Here is a 16478-nt window from a genome sequence, read left to right as displayed (position 1 = left end):
GATGTGTTTCACCAGTAATAATTATATAATCCTATTTATTTTGGTGTAAGAACCTTCAGTGAAATATCGGCTTTCATTTAAGCTATTTATTTAAATCGGAAGAGTTTCAAGCAAACGCAAGGTGAACAGCCAGCATAAAAATTATTTTTATAAGGTTTTCAATGATTAAAAATCAATAGTTTTTTTATAGGCTATATATTTTAGACTCAAAATAATCAGTAAATGTATATAATTATTATATAATTCAGCTTTTATTTGTGCTATTGGTCGTTTTAATCAATTAAGTTCAAGATACTGTACTACTCAATAAAAAAATCATAAATTTGATTATTTCTCGGTTATGATATTTATTTCAACGCTGTGGAGCAGCATGGGCAAAAAGTTTAAAGTTAAACTTAAACTTCTAGTTCTAGTTCTAATAATTTAATTCTTTCTTTGCACATATAGCTCTTTAACTAAATGTTTCTTAGTAAAATCATGTTTTAATTACGGTATAAACTTAAGCCCCTTGAACTCTTAATAACAACTGATTCATATAAGGAGGAAACACGTTTAACTGTTACAACAATTTTCTTTGATATTTCAAATAGGTTAGATGCAGTGGTGTATTCTCACACTTACAATTTAAATTTAATACCGATAAATAATACCAATCCTCATTGTATAAGGAACACTTGCAGTAGCATTCAATCTCACAAACGTTATTTTACTTGGAGAGTTTTGGGGTGAAAATATCCGGAATTGTTCAGTGTCTTGCATGAACTACCGTGAATGCATTGAAATTCACCGGCAGATGCGATCTCTTAGACTCGTCATCAGTATTCCAGCCTATCCCTCAGGAAGGTGTTGGTGGTATTCCCGGCTGGGTTGGCTCATTTTGAACCCGAGTCCTTCAAGACGACACTTTATCATCCATATCCTGGTGCAGGGCTGCTACATTGCAGGTGCAGCCTTTTAACTAGTCAGGTATTGAAGACATTGAAACTTCCAAAATATACAAAAACCCGCAGCCAACAACCGGTGAACACAAATCCGTAACCACAAAGTACATCCAGTCCACGTTAAATAATATACTAGCTGTTGGTCCGTGGTCCGGTCTTCACAGGGATCAAGTCAGTTAAACTGTATCTAATAGGGAACGGCTTGTTTAAATAATTAATTTAGTATTTTTTAAGAGATGTAAGCATAAACAATATCATAGGAATACTAACCCGCGTAAAGACAAATGCTGAAATGTTTAACGATTAGAATCTATTTAATGATGTTTTACAGTAAGTAATGCCATAGACTATTGGAGTTAAAACATACTACCTTAGTATATTCCTTATCCTTATGGATCAGCTGAAGACAATTTTATTGTTGGTTCTGCCCGGTGCACTGTGGGGGTCGTGTTTTGTTTACAATTTGTTTCTTGTTACATAACCTCGTTAAAAAAAAAAAAAAAAAAAAAAACTATCTATTCGTAAAAAGTAACTCGTCCCCTAGTTATATAACCAAACAGTAAAGCACAAATCGTAAAATTAAACCTAACATAATATAAACATAATTTCGTCGACACTAGCGATTAGTGTCACATGAACTAGACACGAAAAACGAGCTTCAAAATGTATGGAATTATAAGTCTACTTGTGTTGGTTTGTCTATAGCAACACTACTTAACTTCGGTGTTTGTAATACTATAATCCTCAGAATTTTGTAATCCAGCGAATTGCCCAACACCTACTCAGCATCACTGCTAATTTCTCCACTACAGCACTTATCAGAAGATTACGGACACTATGATGACGCAACGCTGACATTACTTACATTACGTATCATTACGTACAGATCGTAACGACATAATGTATTTTTATGACAGAAAGATGCCAAGCAATCAACAGGCAGTAACACGTGTCTGCGACCGGAGTAACTCGTCCGACAGTTAAACCCCGAGTGTTGATATCATCAGAAATGCGGAAATGTCAGATTTCTGACGCACACTTGGTATGATGCCTGACGAGGAAAGGTTGTATTCGATTAATTAGTGAAGAGCTATTGTAAACTCACAACAAGATCTACAAGGAAGAAATAAAAAGTTGCGTTGTGGTTGGTTGGAGGATTGTCAAAAGGAAAATAGTAAAGCCTTTAGAAATCGTAAAAAAAATTAAAGCTGGGTTGTAATTCATTGGAGAAATTTTTGAACGGATTTGTGCCTTTGCATTTTTGCACATTTTTGAGACAGGGATTTTTTAAACATAATTGAAGGGCCTACGCCTATAGGAACGATTAAAAGGTTCAGATGTGGTTAATTGGAGGGTAATATGAGGAAGATTAAAAGGTGTGGTTGATTTAAAGAATATCTAAACGTAAAACATTCTCACCCTCACTCTCATTAACTTAGATTTCTCCATTTTCCACTTCATAGCTAACGTAAGTGATTAAAATTTCATCAATTGAAAAGCAGGGTAACAAAAATAAGCATGCTAATAAGCATTTCTTAATTATATAGTCGAAAATTAGTTGCCAATATGTAAGGAACAGGGAAACACAAACACTACAAAGATAACAAATTTAAAAACTATTAAGTGTTTTAGAACTCATCCTTCCCTTCATCACCTTGAAATAAGCACCCAGATTGTCGATTATGTAAGAAAACTATAAAATAATCCCTAGGGCTTTATTTTTATTTTTATGTTAATAAAATAAAAATATAGACTGGCCTGTTTTAAGTTGCTCACATGTAAAATTTCATACGTTTAAGAAACATTTTGTATTTGTGATATTTTGACATTTTTTCATCACTTAACAGTAAAACGAAGTTTAAACAGAAAGTAGTATGTTAATCAATACTACGAACCGGACACACGATCGAGAGAGAAATGTCTACGTGAAATAATCTCAAAGCCCCTTGGGATTTCTTTTGAAAATAAGGTTAAAACCTACGTATAGCATGGATAAAACATGGTTAGTCTATGGTTATAGCTACGCAGTTTTGACTTGATTATTTTAAATTTTACATAAAATGGCTTAATCGATAAAATTCAGTAAATACTTTTGTCAACAAGTCATTAGGAAAATATATTATTTATACACTACTATTTTTGTGATTAACTCACATTATCTAATATATTATGTAATTTTCCAACTAACGTTGATGTGAGCCACCGACAGATAGTTTTGATGTAAATTACTGATTTATAACTAATATACGAACATTTTACCTAGCCAAACCTATAGAACGACTTTTGTGAGCGATAGCAACTACTTTTTGACCCATAAACTTTGTCAGCAACAAAAAATGAGGTAGAAAATGGAATTTTAGACCCTAGCGAATTCTGTGACTGCCTCACACATCGATTTTTTTTTTTTTAAATTAATGATGGAATGTACTTTAGTATCCAATAGTCAAAGATCAATGCAAGATAAACACCTAGCAAATAACATAGAAATACCAAGGTTGGGTATTTGTTGACAAGCTGGCGTTTTTGCCTGTTTGCAACTACGGTGTTAACAGAGCATGCTATGATGTCGACAGTTGCATATTCATGACCGGAAACTAAGGTGAGTTGAAGTCAGCTGATACCTATTGTCAACAACTCAGCGTGGAAAATAGAACTACCTTCTGCTTCTTGTTCGCTTTTAACTGTTGAAATATGTAAAACTTGAGATTTTAAGCAGCTACATTACATTCATTAACAATCGAAATAGACTTATATACATCAATGTACTAATGTTGGATGTTATTATTGAATAAATTGAAATTAACTGAACCAATAACGAATGATGACCAAATTTGCATAAATACTATCGACACTTAGTACGCCATTTGGTACATTTCGTATCCTTTAGGGTTATTTCAACCTACAAAAGGCTCACTTTGGAATTGCAAGCTTTAATTTGATACGAAGCATGAATAAGAAAGTACAAAAAAATGTTAAAACATCAACGAAAATTCATCAAAATATTACAGGAAGTATTTGGGTTCCGTTAAAACCATTCCTCTTACTAATTGTAACTTTTAACCAACATTAATATGTAGTTTTTGCCTTTTGTAACAGGGCCTAATTATTATGATGATATGAGTTACATGAATTTGCATTGTCTATGTTAAGACAAGAAAATAACAATCAGCAAATCAATTAAAATTTTAATTTTGAGACATTTGAATTGATCCTTGGGACAAAAAATAAAATCAATGTAAACATCAGATCATGTTTGATCTTGTCGTCTACTGATTTGAGGATCTGATAATATTTGTTAACAATGAAGATTAAAGAATAAACTAGGTCCAAGGACGTAACGGGCTATACAGAATACCAAGTGACGAAACGTGCAAGTAATCAAAGAATAAATCAGTACAGAAAGAAAACAACAATGTTTTGAAGGATTCTAGAAAAACCTGTTTTCGAATTCGTAAAATATTTTGGTATCAGTAGTCAATGCAGATATGTAAACACAGACTTGTCGTGACAACGCTAAACTACGGTATGGAGTATTACAGTATTGGAGGAATGCTGTGATAATTTAAATACATTTTAGACGGTTATAAAAATAAACGATCTTTGGAAAAAATCAGTAGGTAGTTTGCTACTGAAACTCTTTTTAAAGGCCCATTATGCAAAAAAAATATTTTATGCTACGTTACAACAATTAAACAATCGTAAACACGTAAACATATGATTGTTACGTGTTGAGATATTAGCACTTAGCGTGACTATATAAGTAGTACACTTATATAGCTTATAATAACTTATAATTTAATTGCTTGACTTTTGAAAATTAGAAAAAAATCAAACCTTTTCCAACATTCATTAATTTTGTAGCGACGTGGTTGGTACCGCGCTCTAACCACTAGACCAGCTCGCTCCCCATTCTAGTAGGCTATCAAACAACGATGTAAAGAAGAATCTTCAGTTCAGCTTCGGACCTACCTATCAGGAAACTGTAACTGATGACCATGGACATGATGTTCACACAACGCCAGCGGCGTCGCTAGGCTGTGCTCGGTAAATAGTTTTTTATCACGGTCATTACATAATCTCGTTTCCTCTTTGTTAGGATTATTGATTATAATCAAATGGCAAGGACGTGCTTAGAACCCCTGTAGATCTACCAAGCCAGGCTTCGGTTGAGCTTGAATTTAGAAGGTTAGCTGCTTAGAAATTCGTGAGAAAAAAATATGACCGATAAGCGTGTATTAATATTGATACATCAAAACCTATTTATGTTATGTATTTAGACGAGCACTATAACCATTTATCCACCCATCACCCTTTAGACGCCGCTTTTAATGAAAACATTAATGAAAAAGCCACATGATATGCTTCGACGAGTATTACACTATAATAATGCCGACTTGGCGCATTACGTTTTAAAAAAAATTGTTAATGTGTCTCGACGAATACACTATGCAATGCTTCTGATGCACTAAGCTCCAGGAGGTTACAATGTATGTAGGATATACAGCAATGAGCAGCGTGATGTAAAGTAAAATGTATTACTAAAGGCCGATTGAGTCATTCGAATCCCTCCCCTCATCCATAATTGCATCATAAATATAAAACTCCATTAATGTTCGGGAAATCGTTAGCCAAGCCTCGCCCATATAAGCAATACATTGCAGATTTGTTATTAATGCCCAGTGAGTCGATGGTTTGTTACATTATTTAGATCATCAAGTAGTTACAAGGAGACTAGAGAAACTATTAACCAATCGGTGGTGTTAATCAATTGCGGAATATATTATTGAAGACTGAATTACGTTAAAAACATATCCAATGAGGAATATGAAGTTTGTGAAGTTTGAAATTCATTCTAAATGCTTGATATTTTTGTTAAAATACATTACTATACGTTGGATTTATTTTATGCAATAAATTGACGATACTTTTGACAATAAATTGTTTTCGTTTTTTCATCGATAGGATAATTTCTTTTAGTGAATAAGGTAAAGTTAAAATAGGTTAAGATAAATTAAGGACTCTGAACCTGGACCATACTCTAAAACACGAGTTGATTTTGTTGGCTTATTGTTATTTTATAGGTAAAAATCTAAGCTTAAGTAGAAAGCTTTATGAAATTTATGGATTTTACTTTACTAGAAAGTATAAATATTTATGATCTTATTTACTTTTTATATCAATGTAAAGTATAGACTAACTAAAATATAATAATTATAATGTTTCGTTTAATATTTTCTAGCTTGTAGTTTTTATTTGTTGATATGAAAAAAGTAGAGTCCTCCTTTAGGTGTTTTAAATCTATAAAACTATGATTTATACCGGCAGTAACAAACATGGATGTAAATATATTTCACTAAACGCTTTCTGATCCGGAATGATACATGCTCGCGATTTACGCAATAATATTCAAACATGTGCAGTTTATCAAGTACTCGGTGAACTTTGGTTTAAACCGTTTGTTGGTAATTAGCCCTGTACACGTGCAGGAGAAAGGTTTTGATTACCATTCAATGAACCGTGCTTAAACATCACATTTTATTTTTTTTTTTTAGCTAAACAGAGTGTTACGTTCGTAGTGTAATGTGTGTAATCGTGTGTAGTTTGTGTTCGTAGCGTGTTAATTTTTACCTTCGTTAGATCCGAATTGTTTTCAATATTAGAAAATACTCATTACAAAACATCTGATCTACAACCTGTTAGGGTAGTGGTAACGAAATCGTATAGCTTTACGAAGAGGGTTATCTTGAGATAAAATACAGTTATTCTCACCTAGATATGTATCTTTTTAAACTTAGTATGGACCTACAACAAGGTGGTATTTAAACCCCGGAATGGGATTATTATGTTGTTGCAGTTTTTTTAGCAATTGGCAGGATTTGAGCCCGAGACTTCAGAACAGAAGCCCCACACTCGTATCATAGATGAAGTAATATAATTAGTTATAATATAATTAATTATATTACTTCATCTATGCTCGTATCACTATCACTAGTCCCCCCCCCCCCCCGCTCGTAGTAGCCCCGCTCTAAACTCTGGAGCGGTTAACAAAATAGCTGTTTCGTTGCCTAATCCCGTTAGAATTTATCAACTTTGATGACGTATTCCATATCTGTATGAAAGATGTAGGACCATTAAAGACTAACGATCTTCTTTGTGGTCATTTCTGCCGGTCATCTTGAACTATTTTATCATAAACGTCACACACTTACACTCAAAGTTCTTGATAACTTTAATCCCTTTCTAACAACCTCCAACGCCTAGTTTTTCTGAGCCGGCTAATATCTTCTTTATATTTTATGAATCATTCACGTGGAAACTGAACTGCATTTCTTAAAAAATATCTTACAGTATAGGGGTTGTTACCTATCCATCGTGACAGAACTACCCCCCCAGTAATCCTGCTGAACATATAAGCGAGCCTTATCCAAGAACAACCTCAGTGGACTCTGCGACGCTCGATATTTCACAAGCACGTCAATCCCAAAAAAACATGATAATTTTTAACAACCCTACAGATTCAGTTTTTCTTGTTTTTAACTCTACCCTTACTTTATACCCATGCCCATTTTCTTTTAGGAGGATTAACATATTCACTGACCTGCTTGGTAGGTGAGGTCCTGGAACTCGATATCCACGGCGGGTCTCTTCGCCATCCTCGTAAGGGTCGTCAACTCCGCCCTCGTGGGTATCCTGGTGATCGCCCTCGGTCTCTCGGCGTCGTCGGTCGCGGAGAATCGCACCAGACTCTTTCTTCTAGGGAGGGTGACGATCTCCTCTTCTCCTGTGGGACAGGACATAACTTGCACTGTTTCCGACATGGTGAATACACAAAATGTTCAAATATGGATGTAAAATATTACTGTATTGTTTTATATTGAACGAAAGATTTTTCACGAAGTTACACCAATTTCAAGAAGCCACTAACGTACGCGCCTCATGAGCGTGTTGGTCATGTTCGGTACGCGGTCAGGACTGTAGTAAGGACGAAGGAGTTGTCTAAGTGACTAGCGGAGAAAGTAATAAGAGGGGGGACGGTAGAACCCTCTGGAGCCAGCGGCTGTAGTTGTCAGTTGTGGTTTGTGGTTGTGGATATGTAATTTCCACGTTAATAAGCAAAACAGTTAACATGATTTGCAAAATGATTGTTAGACAAAATCATACTGGTGAAGAATTTTTGGAAATGTTCTCCGTGGAACAAACTTGAACAGTTTTTTAATAATTTGTCTTTAAATTGTATTTCCTAAAGTAGGTTTGGGTGAATGTATTACAGACTATGAACTTTTTCTCATATCTTGCATGTAGACTTTCGATATGGTATTTTTTTCTTTTTAAATTGTATGCCAACTTAGAATCGAAATCATAAACTGAGGAAAACACAAACATCAATTTGTATCCAGAACAAGAGGAAAGGCTTGCAAACTAGCCAAGGTTACATTAAAAACGACTTATTAACATTGACTATATATACCTACTACTATTGTAAAATCATTTACTGTCATAAAATTTATTATCGACTTTAAGATTCAAACCAAGCTTGAGCTTATAGTATTATATGGAACAATATAAATGTTATAGCTAAGGACGGATAGTTATTGATACAATTTCGAGTAATTTCTTTTCAAAATTTTGGACTAGCTAAGATGTTTACTAAAGCGCTCCTTAAAAATCTGTGCGTGAGCCCCAACACTAGACTGTGAGCCAAAGATAGAATTGGTGTATTTTTTTATAGTTTCAATCAAAATATATCTCTGTCACTCAGTCATTCCCTTTTGGAGTTGAGTGTCCTTAATCAAACCGTTGTAGGAACAAAATGTAAAAAAAATAAGTACTAGTAATTAATATTAGAAAATAACTTTCCCAATTATTCCCAATGCTAATATTAAGATCACATCCGATACACATAGTACCTTATAATGTACAATGTAATTTGACAACATTGATTTTTAAGTATAAAGCTGTAACAGAAAATACTATTTCAACGCATCTTTTCTAAGTGTTTGAACCACTTTCATAAAAAATCCTAAAACATCTCTTGTGTAATAGAAACAAATTTAAAGGACAATTAATTAATTGTTAAGCTTAATTGAGATAGACGTCAAAGCATAGCCCTTGATTTGTCTTAACTTATTCGAAATAATTTATTATTTTCAGAGGATATAACTCACGAGGTAAGATTTCATCTCGAATGAAGTGTAACACGAAATATGACTCAATAGTCGCCTAGTTTCCCGGAATCACGCCTTCGCTTCTCCCATTGTTCAGCCGCCATCATACTTCTATAATGAGTCAGGCCTGAGTACGTGTCTCTAAAGTACATCACGATCAAATCGCCTGTCATTCTCACAATTGCAGTAAATCGTACGCTTCCACCCTGCGAAGGTCAGCCAAAATTTGTTATCATTACTGCCAGCGGTATGATTAAATCTAAATTATTACGTGGTAAATTTTACTACGTGTTTGAATCGTTCCGGCCCAATAATTCTTATGAGAAAATACACCGTAATTTTGAGCATAATTGTGCATATTTTTTGCTTCCATCAAGGACTTTACGAGCTGTTATAGTCTTTCAGTGGGACGAAAGCAATGGTTTATTATGATACTGGTTGGCTTAAGAAACTGATAAACAAACAACATAAGATCTGAGAGATTTGATGTCTTATGGTGTTTTATATTTTGTTTACATCACAATCGAAGTTTACAAAACCTTAGGTAATCTTACTTCTACTAGCTTCTCGTAGGCAAACAAGTAAATTTCCTTGTAATTAAAAAGGTCAACTTATGACGGTTTTCATTACAGTATAAAAAACTTTAAATACAAAAAACAACCCTACCAATTCATAAGTTGAAAATAAACACGAAGTAATTGCATTAAACAGATTTGCAATATTCCTATACTATATTTTGATTTTAATATTGTACTTGACAAATATATAAACTAAATATACTTTAATGCTCTTTTTAATTTGCGGATGTAAAAAGATCCATTTCCTTCACGACATGGTTGATATCAAACTGGCCAAAAACAGCTTATCAGTTTTCATATAAAGTAATAAATATATTATACACGTATATATCCATGCATGTTTTTGGGAAAGGACACCAAACTTATTATTGTTTATTGCTTATGATAAATAATACAAAAATATATCTCAAATCACCTTCTAACCTTAAGGATGCCATTAATTGGTCAAGGAGATATGACGAAAGTTTTTGACTTATTTGACAGGCCATATACATACGCCCATTGACCGTTGACCTTTTGTAAATACTAGCATCAAAACATCAAAGCTCATTTAGAAGTTTCTTAATAATCTTCTATGAATATACAAGTTGAAATTAAAATGTAAGTTATAGTGTAGAAGTGCAATCGAGTATGTTTATATTGAAATTAGTTATGCTTAAGAATTTAAGATGAATAAAAAAATAGCCAAATTTATTTTATTACTAAGGTAATTTAATTAATTAGCAAATTTGTTATACTACTTGTATCTGTTTATGATATTGGGATACTTAGTTTTGTAGAACTGTGTTCTCATATTTAGTCCTTAAGCAATTGGACTAAACAATATTTGGTTTTTTTTGTATTGGCTATAGGCTTTAGTCCTTAAGAATAACCTATAGGCTATCTGTAGAGTATAACTAAAGTCTACTAAAATAAATAGACCTAGATCAATGGTTGGGCCAACAAACGTTTATATTTTGTAAAGATATTATTTTATCTGTTAGGAATTAACGTGGACCTTATGGGTTGATTGTCATCTCTTGTAAGGCAACAAAAATTTAAACAAATTATTCATAAAAAGCTTAAATAAACGAATTACAAGCCAGTTAATTACTGTATACTATGTTAACATTTTAACAGTTTGATTTTTTACCATATAATTTTGTGCCATATATTGTTGTTGAGAAAAACATTGTTTCCTATTTGACAAGATAAAAGTTTAGGCGATTTCTCCGTCAGGAGTCCAGACCCGACCAGCCGGTACACAATGTGAATTAGATATTTATCTGCTTTACATGTTATAGTTTAAATTATTGTATCGAGTGAGTGTGTAAAGAGGTTTGTAGGCGAGGGTCGCCGCAGTGTTCTAGTAACCTGCTGTTATCAACTGTTATCACGTATCAGCTGTTGTGTCTTCTTTACACCCTGCAACTTCCTTGTTGCAAACGCAATTGAGAAACACAACTCTCAGCTGCACACGAGAGAGAAATGTTTACGCACGAGCCGCAGGCGAGTGTGGAAATTTTCTTGTGCAGCAAAGGCATTTTGCACTTGTGTTACACATTGTATTTTTCATACAGTTACTATAAAGCATATAAATAATTAGTCTGCCAAACACTGTACAGCACGTTTTTAGGTTAGGTTAAATCCAAGCGTTTAATGAAATGGAAAACGCTGCACCAGCTGGTAGTAGTCTTAGTCTTTTGCTAAGTGTTGCCAGCTTATTTTCAAGCGTGCACGTATTACATGCCTAATGAAAGTACACTGTGTTGTTTGGTTGGAAAACTGGAGTGCCACCAAAAATGGTGTGGCAAAAAATTAGTGCGGCAAAAGTACCGTAAGTAAATGCATGAGGTAGCTACTTTGCGCACCATAATCAGTACAAGGAAGCCCACTTTGTCAAGTAACTGTAGGAAAAATATGTAAAGGCATTTAAATGGTTTGATTAAGGTTTTCTGACAAAGGTACTAAACCTTTTGCAAATTTCCCTATAATGTCAGTGGACGCAATAGCTCGAGCAATTAATTTTGGTCTGATTTTGATGCAATTTGGAATGAATGCTTTAATGCATTAATTGGGCTTACAAACGACCACAATTGGGTAATATAGGGTGGTATGGTCTCTACATTTAAATCAGGCAAATGGAGGTTTCCGGCGGTGGTGGTGTGTTAGTTTATTTATTTACCTTGTGACAAAAATGTTAACATAGAACGCCAAAGAAAAAAGGTAAGGTAGGCTATTTAAATGTTGCAGTAAATTTCGAAATTAGGATTTCTTACATTGGATATTTTGAAGTTAGCCACCATATTGGCGAATTGCGTATGGTCAATTCATATTTTATTTGTATCAAGAAGAACATGAGAATTCCTGATACAATTATATTAATTTTATCAATTTTGTTTTACGGTTTGTTGTAAAGCTACTATCACGAAACTTCATTGCCAAGGTCAAATGGACACTGTGGTCCCGACGTCTAGCTAAAGATAGTTTAATGATATAATTTAACTCAAACCTAACATTTATCGTATTATAATGATAAAAGTCATTCAAAACACCATTTCCGTAAAACATGATCTATCTATACCTAATGACCAGTCATATCTTGTATCGCAGCCAATGAATTATCAAGTTGTTTGTACATATTTCTCCGTGCGTCATAACTTTTGTGGGATTCAGTGCCGTGGGGTTTGATAAATAATGAGATAGGCATCAATTTTAAGAGGTTTCGAGTAGGGTCTTTCCGGAAAATCCCCGAATCGCATGAACATTTTCTGTAAGCTTAGATACATGGGAATGGTTTTGTAACGACTTTAGTTGGTGTTATAAACTAGTTGTAGCCTATATCAACATTATTTAATCTTACCAAAGTTTTCAAAAACTCGATAAAAAACTGTAGATAAATGGTGAAAGGTCGCCTAAGTAATTAAGGTATGGCAATGTTATGTAGGCAATATATAAAATAACGTTACAATAAAAAATAAGAAGACACACTTTTAAATCTTGAACTAACAATACTACGACTATAAAATTACGGATCAAATCAAGCTTCACAGTTTATATAGATGCAGTGTGGGGTCCTCTGCCACCGATTAAAAGAGAAGAGTCTGTGCTTCTGCTTGAACCTTAAAGAGTCAGAATTTTCTCGAATGTATCATACTTGTACAATTTTTGTTATTGTCTATCAACATCTATTGTAAAATTATTGGGTAAAGCTTTATGGAAAGCACACGTTCTATTACCTTGAAGCTACAGACATTTTTATAATTAAGATGATGTCGTTAAATCCAACCTTAGCTGCTGTTTTTCTTGTTATCGCATACTTCAACTTTTAAGTGGACCAAACTGGAAAGACTTATTGATATGAAATGTTTTATGTCACATAAACTATCAAAGTAACACAAACTGAGGTAAACTAATTTTGACAGTATCCGACTCTTTGATTGAAAGTCCATTCAACGACGTTCTATTTAAATAAAGATATTTGATTACAGCTTTACATAGGTCCACCCCGGTATCCAAAAGTCAGTAGAAAACCCATTGAAAAGTATCAAAACAACAAAAATCAGTAATTTACATCCGCGCAACCTGTCATTGGCTCACATCAACTACGTTGGGTCTGTATTTTATAAAAAAAAAAAAAAAAAACAGACACAACTTTAACATGGGGATGGAATGTTTAGACGTGTAGAAGTCAAAGGGAAAAGTCAATGGCAACTCGTGGTTTACTGATCTTTATGAGATAACACAAAATGATGAATGACTTGTGGCATAGATAAAACATAGTTGGTTAGTCTATGCTTGTGGTAAATCTGTTCATTGATGAAGTGGATTCAAACTTCACACTCTATGATGAGTCAAATCCACGCGCGGCCAGCTGTTGAGTTAAAACACGTGTGGGCGGCTGCACTGACCTCCTCTTGGACTTGGTACTGCAGCTAACACCGACCACCAAACTGCACGATAACAGACCGTCAAAACTTCCACCAGAGTTAACCAAGTGAAAATATGAACACGTTGAAATAATCGCAACATAATCATCCAGTATGCTAACTTGTCGTCTTTCACTCTGAAACTCTTTGGTGTAATTTGTCCAAAATTTTCTGATGAATGTATTTTTGGGCTTATGCTTCTTTATTTATTTATTTTTTTTTAGATAATTTGCATTTAAAAAAGGTTTAAAAGTTAAATTACTTTCGTTTCGAATTAATTGAGTTTTAGTAATGTTTATTTTAGGTTACTAACTATATTATATGTATCAGAGAAGGGTTTTTTTCCAGTTGATGCGTTTACTAAACAATTAGAAAGTTTGTTTTAGTGAATATAACGTATTGCCTTAATTATTTCAGCTACCTTAATCAGTGTTTTTTACTGGTATAACTATTTTCTACTAGCAGAGTACCCATCCTTCGTACGGGATTGGCATATAAGTATAAAATGTTTATTGCAGTTATACTCAAGCTTTACGTTTGCAATGGGGAGGACACAATTTGATAACATTTTCTTCTTTAAATTTACGGTATAGTTTATTACACATCTACCATAGCCATAATGTTCTACCACTTCAACTAAACCACCTAAACAATAGAGAAAAACTAATTATTAAAAATTTGCAATGTATCACAAGTTATTTATTAAATTAAAAACAAAAGTAACTGTACAACAATTCTTCTTTGACAGTTCTCATTGCATATCAAAGGTTGTTGTTGTTGCTTAGTTCAAATTAGCTGTTTCCATAAATGCAAAAAAAGTAATAGTGCCGCACCCTGTTGGTAAATCTTATAACTTTTAATGCTTTTGCATACCATAGAACCATTTTTTTAGTTGAAACAGCTGACTAAATTCTTTTATTCCCTTTAAATATGAATACTCATAAGGTTAACATGGGGAACCACAGATAAGAGCCACTGGGGCGGAGCCCGAAAGGAGTTTTGGGATAAGAATATGCCTATATGTTAATCGGGAGTGTAAGCTATAATCATGCCAAATTTGAGCCCAATCTGTCCAGTAGTTAATGCGTGATTGAACTTCAAACAAACAAACAAACAAACAAACAAACACACAAACTTTCACATTTATAATATTAGTAAGATAACCATCACCGTCACACAATAATTAACAGGGTTTTGATCTTCTACAGAATGTTTAAGAAACACAAGATGGTCCACGAAAGAAGATTTCCAAAAGAAGTTTTATTTGTTGGAAGACGAACTGTTCAATTGTCTTTGACGATAGAGCACGTTCTATCACCTTTAGACCTATTGGGTTCAAAATTTCTAAATTTACTGTCCTATGTCCAATCAAAAGCAGCCGTTTTCCAACATTTTAAAAGTGCTCACATATCTCAGGATCGGATTGAAAACTGCACTACTTTACCCGGCTGAGTCATTAATATTTGGGAGCAAAAACCTGACGAGTCACCTTAGTTTTGTCATTTACGAACGAACACAACTATAACTAATGAGCCAACCTAATGATCTTTACAATGGAAAATTGCTAAACAATACCCAGCAGGACATTAGAGAACAAAAAGACACCACGTGAGAAAACAGGTAGGTTCATCACGTCATGTGTAATGTATAATTAACCTGTGCGATTGGAAAAAACAAGCTAATTCAAGGCCAATTATGATTTTATAGTTGTGAAACAACAATTATATGTAGGTGTACATTGGCTAGATGATAGTAAAAAACTAATTTGCATTACAGCAAAGGAATAAATTTAAAATCTCTGAATTTTCATTATAAAAAATACTTTTTTTGAATAAAAAAAATACTGCAAAGTTAAGTTATTGAAATAATGAAGGACAAATAAACTTAATCTAGGCCCTATATTTTTTAATCAAACTCATGTTGCTTTAAATATATTCGAAGTAAATTTCATGCCGTTTTGTTTGTACTCAACCTGAACAGTCAGAAGACCTTAGTGACTCAGATGAGTGGCACAACCAACTCAAATCTTTAAATTTGCTAAGAAAAATAATAGTGCTAAAAATTATGCTTTAAATAGAAACCATTTAGTTCCATAACTGTTATTGAAACACCTATTAGTTAATTAGTTTGCATCGGTTGCAGGTAGTAATAATAGAGATCGATGGTTGCAGTGCGTAGAACGGTAGAACCTATTCACTAACCGATTTCCCATTACGTAAGAGTCTCTCTTTATACTTATCGTATCTTCAAAGAATTATTTTTATATTTACTTCCAATTTCGTGAGGATCGACATATCGGAGCCTTATACATATGTACATGTGTATCTTATAAATTCGTAATTCACGTAGGTTAATTTTGTTTGTTATGGTAAAATAAATGTCCTTGTGTCCATATGATCACAAGGATAGTACTAGAAATTTCAACATACTTCCAAAACTATTGATATGCAGCAAAACATTTAAATCACAACCGAAAAAAAGATACCTAAAGACACTTTTGATAGGTTCAGTCTTGTAGCAAAATTATGAAACATATCACTATTATGAGGATACTTAGTTGAATTAGTTTTGAGAAAATCCAACATAATTTAATATCCAAACTTACCAATATCGCTGTGTACATTATTTTCCATGGTTAACTCTGGTCTCTGACACCGCGTTAAGTGACACTTGAATAGCAAACTGTCCACTCGCACATTCATGACGACTCCGACTTACAACTAGTCAGCACAAAACTCTAACACAGCGACCATAATAAGCTCAAGTGTAACTGTCGCCAATGTCACTGTTATACTACATTTGTTTGCAAACAGATAAGGAGCGGGGCAACTTAATTACCCTTTTAGTTATGTAATGTTCAGTCGTGTTTGTATATTACAGAATACG

The 16478-nt window shown here is 33.6% G+C and overlaps 1 protein-coding gene across 5 annotated transcripts in view; it reads right to left on the bottom strand.

Annotated features, from left to right (window-relative positions):
* Positions 1-16478, bottom strand: part of LOC128985470 (ATP-binding cassette sub-family G member 1-like) — a 95569-nt gene that overhangs the window by 66007 nt on the left and 13084 nt on the right. For 2 of the 5 annotated variants that reach the window (XM_054404976.1, XM_054404974.1), the window contains exon 2: positions 7540-7722. In XM_054404976.1, the coding sequence (XP_054260951.1) occupies positions 7540-7594 (55 nt within the window). In that variant the 5' untranslated portion in view covers positions 7595-7722. Of the gene's footprint in view, positions 1-7539; positions 7911-16197; positions 16241-16478 lie in introns of those variants that run through there. The other 3 variants (XM_054404971.1, XM_054404973.1, XM_054404972.1) reach the window with 2 other exon arrangements.

This window comes from Macrosteles quadrilineatus, unplaced genomic scaffold (assembly GCF_028750875.1).
Source record: "Macrosteles quadrilineatus isolate MER2022 unplaced genomic scaffold, UCM_ALF_1.0 Scaffold_2__2_contigs__length_208266976, whole genome shotgun sequence".
Taxonomy (NCBI): Eukaryota; Metazoa; Arthropoda; class Insecta; order Hemiptera; family Cicadellidae; genus Macrosteles; species Macrosteles quadrilineatus.
The sequence above is the reverse complement of the archived record's forward strand: the minus strand, read 5'-3'. Positions and strand labels throughout refer to the sequence as shown.